General features: G+C 36.1%; 1 protein-coding gene and 1 pseudogene across 1 annotated transcript; one reads left to right on the forward strand and one right to left on the reverse strand.

Moving 5' to 3' along the window:
• Nucleotides 1-2,438: 2,438 nt before the first annotated feature.
• LOC114746129 (probable GTP diphosphokinase RSH3, chloroplastic) lies at nt 2,439-4,557 on the reverse strand (annotated as a pseudogene).
• Nucleotides 4,558-6,725: 2,168 nt separating this feature from the next.
• On the forward strand, nt 6,726-8,644 carry LOC114746131 (uncharacterized; the record flags this gene model as incomplete). The annotated part of the gene is made up of 5 exons (XM_028934317.1): nt 6,726-7,254; nt 7,354-7,470; nt 7,870-7,974; nt 8,088-8,210; nt 8,307-8,644. Coding segments are annotated over exons 1-5 (1,212 nt in total), but the record flags the coding sequence as incomplete, so codon positions are not given.
• Between the last annotated feature and the right edge of the window lie 113 nt (nt 8,645-8,757).

Here is an 8,757-nt window from a genome sequence, read left to right on the forward strand (position 1 = left end):
CTTATTTATTATAAATAACTAACTTAACTTACTTCCTTAATCTCCTCAAATAAATCAATTGGGTCTTATAATTAGGACCGGAGGAGTAATTTTTATTCAACGTTGCCGAGGCATTTCAGTCCTTGCCAATGAGAAGGGCGAGTCACCTCTAACATATTATTAAATTGCAACTATATATATATATATATCTCGTATACTACCTCTGATAATATAAGAGCTCGTTTGATTTTTATTTTGATTCTAAATATAAGACCATAATTCACTTTCTCTCTCATAATTATCTTTTTTTTTTCTAAAGTAATATTTATAATAATGGTAATTCTAGTCAATACATTTTATTAGCAATGATATTTTAAGAAAAACAACACCTATTTATTACAAATAATTAACTTAACAAGTTTTCTTAATCTACTCAAATTAATCAACTAGTTCTTATATTAAAGAACAGAAATAATATATTATTAACATTATTCATTCACAGTATGTGCAGGGATTTATGCCCCCTTACTTCGTGAACGAACCAAACTGTGAGGGCGAGACTCCAAGGATGATCTTCGAGAAGGAACACGGTCGGATGTTGAAAGTAAGTGAAATCTGGGTGGATAAAATGTGTGGGAATTACATGGTTGCCACCACGCTTATTTCCAAGTGTTACGTTTGCGACTTGCTTCCAAATCCGAGGGGGTCATGCCTAGGGGTAGAAACAGACCAGATCAGGCCTGTGATGAGACCTGTTAGCCTGAGCCTGGCCTGTGACCTGTGACAGGCTTTTTATTAGTTAAACCTGACCTGTAATTAGGTCTGGCTTGACCTGGCTTATGGTCTGTTAAAAAACCTGTATTTTTAATAAATTGTAAACATATATAAGTCAATTCAAAATTACAATAACTTAATCCAAATCATCCAAAATACAAACAAAAAAATATGAAATAATCAAATTGATACAATTACAACAAATCATCAAATAACAAAGCATTAAATCTTCAACACAATTTCTTCTTCTTGTTCAAACACCTGAGAAGAAGAAAGCAAATATATATTTGATCATAACAAAATTTAATAACTAATAAATATAAGAAATGGTATTATTTTTAGAATTCAAAATTTGTAACTTTAATTTCTTTTTCAAACCATAATTAATATACTGAATATTCAAAGCTTGGGTAATTGGAGACCCTTTTGATCCCAATGTTCAGCAAGATTCGGAGGAGTAACTTTTATCAAAATCAGATAAAAAAAATTATAATGGCATATAGAACAGACAAGAGCATCTATTGAAAAACTAACACATGAAAATAACTTGCGCCACTTCAGAGTTGCAAAAGGTATAAGGATACGGTTCACTGTTTCAATGATAAATTTTCAAGGTTGTTAACGCAAATCTCATCATTATTCGTTCAATTTTGGAATAGCCTTCTAACACAGAATACAAGCATATCCATGAAAATATATGACATGAACTCGAAAACTGCAAAAGTTCATATCTGAATCATGACTTGTAGTTAAATGACCTGCAGTACAACAGAAAGATAGTATCTACAGAAAGAATTGAGTTTTGAGGCAGTTGAGGGTTAAACTACCAGCACAAATTATTTTGACTCAAATTTAACTTGTATACACATAAACGCATACTTCTGAATGTGAGAGCTTCAGGAGACAAATCTGTGAACAAATGAGGGCTACAACACTTGGTCTTTGCACGGTGTCGGCAAATTAGAACCAACAATCAGACTACAACATTCAGTATTCTCAATCCAGAAATGAAAGAATCAATAGGTAGAGCTTGACTAGATATATATATATATATATATATATATGACGGATAAAAAATGCAGAGGTAGCAGAGCGTCAACTTGAATCCACCTATTGCAGATGCAATCAAGCGAAGAACAAAATGGAAGAAGAAGGGAAGAAGGAAAGCATGTGCGACTAGCTAATGGGTACCTAAATGTGCCGCTGTGAGTGCTGCCGCTGACTACCTTCTGAGTTTTGTCGTTTGCTGTTTGCCGAGCACCAACTAGAGAAGGCAGGAAGGGAAGAAGGGAATTGCAGAGCCAAATAAGAAATGGGAGTAGTGACTTAGGTTAAATTTCTAACACATGTGAATTTACAATTTTAACCTCAAAAAAAAATAATAACAGGCTCAGGCCGCCTAACAGGCCTAACAGGCTCAGGCCTGATAAGGTAAACTGGCTCTTTTACAAGCTTGAGCCTGCTCTGATAGTTAAATAGGCCAGACCAAGCCAGGCCAGGTCACAGGCCGTCTGACCTATTTCTACCCCTAGTTATGACAGCCAAAAGGGCAAACCAATTGTAGGATCTACCAACACCGCATTTCAATTGTTTGCTATAACTGCACTTGTTTCCTTTTGCTTCTCCATCACTCCTTTGGCTGCCTTCCTTGCCATTTACTCCTCACGAAGTGATCAGTACAGGCATTATCGTCGAGCTTTGCCCTTGAAGCTTCTTGTTGGCTTTTTCTCCTTGTTTGTCTCCATTATCTCCATGTTGTTTGTCTTCAATACATCATCAATTGACTCCACCAGCTTTGATGACAGCTCCTTGTACTGGTCTGGGTTGAGGTACTTAAAACACAAATTTCCTAACTGTTCCTTCCAACTGGATATTCCCAAGCGATTAGCCAAAGGTGCAAAAATCTCCAAGGTCTCTTTTGCAAACCTTTGTTGCTTTTCTAATGGCAATGCGTCTAGTGTCATCATATTATGCAACCGATCTGCCAATTTAATAAGGACAGCTCTTGCATCAGCCATGGCAAGGAACACAGCATGCAGCCGGTCTGCCTCAGCTGATTTGCTAGCAGTATCATTATCCCGTGCAAGCTTGCTTAAGTGGCTCAAATTAGAAACCTGATGAAATGCCATAAAGATTAGTGAGGATCTTCAAAGGGTAAAACCATCACAAATCCAAAAGTTCTAACTAAGACATTTTGGGGTATAAATTCCAAATTTCAAGCCGCAAAATCACAATTCAAATAAAGTCAGCACATTAGATAACAAAAGCATTATAAAAATCCCTATGTGCTAGAAAGAAAGAAAAAGAAATTCATCCCTAAACATATAGAAGGTTCTATTGCTACTACAACCATATAGAATCAGTAAGTAAGCGCTTGAATCCTGCCGTGTACTCCAATTAAGCTGAATCCTAGCTACTTTGGACACCTTATGTCGTTTAAATAAAGGAATCTATACCAACTGAACCAACCTAGGGGGGAAAAGCCTAGCTCAATCTTCATTAAGGCCCATCTATATTAAATTTGACCAAATTCTACCTATCAACCTACACAATCCATAAATGCATAGAAGTATTAATACTGCAATAAACTTGACATCGAGTACAAAGGAGAGGTTAATCTAAGTGCTAATTTAGAACATACGGATTAAAAATGCATAATTGCAGTACATCTAATGTTATGGATAAGAATCAGTAGACATTTTCCTCACCCTTAAACTAAATCGGCAACTCCAGTACTAAACGTCCTCAATAAATAATCGTATGTCACAAAGGAATCATCAAGGGTGTCGTGCAGAAGCCCTGCAGCAACAACTCTGGATCGGCACCAATCAAAGCAAGAAGAACTGCTGTTTCCACACAATGGTGCAAATATGGATCACCACGCATCTACAGAAAAGGATTCAAACAGTTAAACTCACATCATTAAGACCATGAAACATAGTATCTTTGAAGTATCAAAATTCCCATTTACCTCCCCTCTATGGGCTTGCTCGGCTTCATAAAAAGCCTTAATTACGACGTCTTCACAAAAGATTTTGTGCCTCAATTGGGCATCCCGTAGCAACTCTTTAGCGTATGGCTCAGATCTATCCCCCACAAAAACATCTTCAAAATTGAAGGTCAATTCATCCTCTAACGTAGATGAAGCCAAATCTAAGCCACCACGAGAAAGCTCAACACTTGGCGAATCATGATCTAAGCAGGTTCCTACTGCATTTCTCACAAACCCATCGAACATTTTAGATGTCCCACCTCGAATTGAGGTCTGGTAACTCATATTCCCGATGATATCGCTACTTCTACAAGAAATTGGCCCTTGGAAGACCGAAACTGGACTCGGGTCTCTTTTCCAAGAAGAACCAGCAAACTTACTCGGAGAATATGAAAAGGAGCTGCTCAATTTCCACTCGGTCGTGCCTCAAAGTGCCCAGTTCTTCTCCTCCGCCAGATAAGCTCGATAACGGGGCATGCTTAACCGTCGGTGAAGAGAAGAACCAGGAAAGGCCACCCATTAATGACTTCTGAGACGTGGATGCCGTATTCGAAGACGACGAAGAAGATCGAGACCCCAATTCTATGTCAGACGCATGCCCATTGATCTGGCAGGAGTGCGGTGTCGAACAAACACTGCTTGGAGCGCTGCCGTATAAAGCTATAGTCGAAACCGCCATGCTCGATAACTTGCAGCGTCTGCTTCTTCTACAGTTGGATTAGAGATTCCCAGCTCAAGGAATAAGAAATTTTTTTCAGATATACTCGAATAACCCCAACCAATTCTGCAGAATAACCTAATTATTTACAAGCTCTTTCAGAAACCAGGAAGCAATTTCTAGACAGCCCAATGATTTTCAGATACCCCAATCAGTTTTCCCTTTTTCACCGACCTAGTTACTATTCACCGATACCGAGTTTCAGAAAAGTGACACAACCAGAAGAAAAGTATCCAACTTGTCTGTCTGCACAGAGAGGAAACTGAGGGAATTCAAAGATTCAAAATCAAAATCCGATTGGAATTTATAGTAAAGGAGGAGGAACTGAACTAGTGTATTTACATAATAATGTCTACAAAGATGGGAGTTTGTAACAAACAATGAAGAAAGAGCCCGAAACAGAGAAGAATTTACAAGATATTAACCCTAAAGCTTTCAAGGAAAGAGAGTATGAAACGATGGGCAATGGAGAAAGGGAGAAAAGCAGCGTCTTGTTTGTTTTTTTCAGCGGCTCCGCGGAGCTGGCTTTCTCTAGGGGCCATGGAAAGCAAATGTGCAATTACTGAGTTGCCCCTCCACCGCAAGCAGATTTCCTTTTTTGGTCCGAATGCCATGGATGGTATCTGGTTTTCTGCTCCATAAATCTAGATAAAACTCAAGAGTTAAAACACTCTGATAAAAGAAAAGGAGTTAGAAAATAGTGATATGAGGTTGGCCAAAAACAAAACTAAAAAAAGATATGAGACATGAGAATAAAATATAGGGGAATAAAGCGATGCTTATTTTTCGTAAAAAGAAAAAAAATTAGGTGAGATCTCAAATCAAGATTAATTAATACTATCTCCGACCCTAATTATAAGACCTTATTTGTAGATTATAAACTAGATCTTATAATTAAGACCGAATGTAGTATTTTGATAATAGCATATGCTCTGCCTGCCTGATAAATGTCAAGGTAGCCTTTTCTTTTTTTGAGAAGATCCAAAAAAACTGTTAAATTTTAAAATTTCAAATCAATATTAGTTACTATATTTGTAAAGAAAATGACTGCTTTCAAAAAGCAAATAACAACACATTTTGTTAGTAATTCCTGATTTGTCATTTTGAAATTTAACAATATTTTTTTTGGATTTTTTTTCTTTAGTGAGATTTTGCGGATTTGATGTAATAAGACAAACAAATTGCAACTGTTTTATCTTTAGTTAATTTTTACTTGGACTTAATTATAAATATAATTTCCTTATCAAAATAAGAAAGTTTCTTACCGTAATCAAATTTGGGTTCCTATTCTGAGATATTGAAATATTATAAGGTGTAGTTAACTAATTTAAAAAAAGTTTAAAAAAATTAGTTAAGTTGATGTTTGTCACAAATACATGTTAATGTCCCTAAATTATCCTCTTCAATTATTTACATTGGACACTTGGAACTATTCCTCAGTGAGAACCCTTACAATAAACAAGGATATTTTGGAAAAAAAATAGAAGACAAAGTAGTATAATTTTTAGTTATTTAAATTTTCTTTTTACTAATTTAATATTATCTCCTATCGTAATTATAAGATATCGTTTATAATCTATAAATAAGATTTTATAATTAGAATAACAAGTAGTATACGTTATTGTTGTTTGTTGCTTGTCGTTTTCTTGTGTAAAATTAAAATTCCCACTTGAACTATGTATGTTATACCCCTCCGATTCTTAATATAAGATCTATTTAATTAATTTGATTAGATTAAAAAAATTAGGTAAGTTAGTTAATGATAAAAAATGTGACATTTTTCCTAAAACACCATAATCATCTTTCTTAATACCTCATATCTTTCTTTTACTTGATTATGATGGTTGAGGGAGTATCTATAGGGATAATTTAGAGCAAATTGATAAATATGAGAAATGGGTCTTATATTTAGGACCAAAACCAACTCAACAATTGGGTCCTATGTTAAGAATCAGATGAGTATTATATTTAATTAATTATAAAGGAATTAAGACCAACCATATTATTGTTATGTAATTGTCACCTACGGGGCAAAAGGATAGTGACAACGAAGCAAAGTATAAATGCAAACCTTGTTTCCCCTTCCAAAAGGAAAAGTCATTTGAAAGCTCAAATCAAAGAAGAAATGAATCACGTCTATATATAGTAATATGAAAGGAAACCTCGAAGCACGAGCACCCACATGCTCACACACACACACACACATATATATATATATATATATATGTGTGTGGCTAGACATAAGAGAAGAGAAATCCAGAAATGGAGGAAAGGAGGCAAGAGCTGTGCAAAGCAGTGTTGGCACAAAAATGGGATGAAGTTGCAGAGTTATACAGAAGTCATCCACAGATTCAGGATATGAAGATCACCAAATCGGAAGACACTGCACTGCACGTGGCGATCAGTCTGGGAGCACCAGAAGACAGGGTTGTAAACCTCGTTCATGAGATTGAACACACCCACGTTAACAGCCTCCAAGTTGCCATCAAAAACTTGGAAGCTACGAATGACCAACAAGATACTCCTCTGCATTATGCTGCCACACGAGGCTGTCCCTCTATATGTAAGCGAATATTGCAGGTCCATGAAACCTTGGCTAGTAAACCTAACAAGCTAGGTGAGACGCCTCTGTTCTTGGCCGCTCTCAATGGCCGTAAACGTACCTTTCTCTATCTTCATTCAGTTTGCAGGAAGATGCAGAACACCAGCACAGAATTATTACGGCGTCCATCGTGGAAAAGAGCTAATGGAGACACTATACTTCACTGCACAATTCAAAGACATTACTTTGGTATGTGAGTTTTAAGTCTAATAATCCCATTATTTCAGCTTAATTACAGAGAACAAAACTAGGCATATACATTAATGATTCATGCATGATCTGGGACAGATCTTGCACTTGAGATCATTCATCTGTATCAAGACCAGAATATTGCCAGTGTTAGGAATAATGCTGGAGTTACGCCTCTTCATGTCCTTGCCTCCATTCCTTCTGCTTTCGAAAGCGGTACTCCCATGTCCTTGTGGGACAAACTTCGTTACCGTTGTGAGTATCATTTGCTCTCAATCACAATATATGTATATTATGTTATGTACCTTCGGTCCTAAATATAAAAGCCAGTTAAAAATTCAATTTGATCCTAAATATAAGATCCTAATTTATATTATTATTATTTTTTTGCTAAAATAATCCTAATGATAATTGCACATGTAAAATTTTTTTCATTATTCTAATGCATACTAAAGATATTTTAAAGACGTAAATAATTAATTTAACTAAGTTTCTCAACATTCGTAAATTAATTCTCTAGCTCGTGATTTTGTGTTGTTCATTTTTATTTCCACTTGTGTTTTTAATGAAAAGAACTGAAGTGAAGGCTTTCTTTATGTAAAGACATTCGTGTAGAAAAGCTGAGAATTGAGGCTAACGTGGAGGGCCACGTTCTGGAGGTTGGAAATTCTGTCTGGTTGAAAGCTGATGATGATCCAACAATAGGCCACCATAGTCAAGGTCGATGCTTTATTTTTTGAAGGAATCAAATGAATGGTTAATACAATCACTTGGCTGACTAATACTGTATTAACGACTCTAATTTCTTTTGGGTTCACATCTGGAAATTAAAGGTTTAATAAGGAGAATGAAAGAGAAACATGTATGGAGTGGGCAGATCATGGAGGAACTCCTGCAACGAACTTGTGAGTATGATTACAGCCAAGATGAGAGTCTTGGGGAACAGAACCAGCAAGGTAAAATATAATTTTATAAACCAATGATAAAAGGCAATTATTGAACTTATCCTATTGATTAAGAATATACATGAACCATTTGTATTTGATTGGCAGGAGCGGCCTTAGAGAAGGACAGAAAATGGACAGCGTTGTTAGTGGCAACAAAGAATGGAGTGACAGAAGAGGTGAAGAGAATCCTTGAAGTTTATGCAGTGGCTATTTATGACAAAACTGAGCCAAATAAAAGAAACATAATCCTTTTGGCTGTCCGAAAAAGACAAACCCATGTTTTTAAGTCATTGATGAATCACCCTCTTTGGCATTCACTCGTAGAGGCTGTGGACATCAACGGAAATAATGTACTGCACATGGCATCCTTTCTTCTCCATCACATGCCTCGTCAAATTCATGGACCTGTCATGCAAATGCAATACGAAGCCCTCTGGTTTAAGGTACAAAAAACTATATGTACTTCTCTTATCCTAAATGTAAGAGCTAGTTTAGGGGATTATTTTGGTTTACATGTCTTGTTCTTATTGTGGTGATCACTAGTTCATGTTATAAA

This window comes from Neltuma alba, unplaced genomic scaffold (assembly GCF_004799145.2).
Source record: "Neltuma alba isolate B1F8T4 unplaced genomic scaffold, ASM479914v2 tig00004909_pilon, whole genome shotgun sequence".
Lineage (NCBI taxonomy): Eukaryota > Viridiplantae > Streptophyta > Magnoliopsida > Fabales > Fabaceae > Neltuma > Neltuma alba.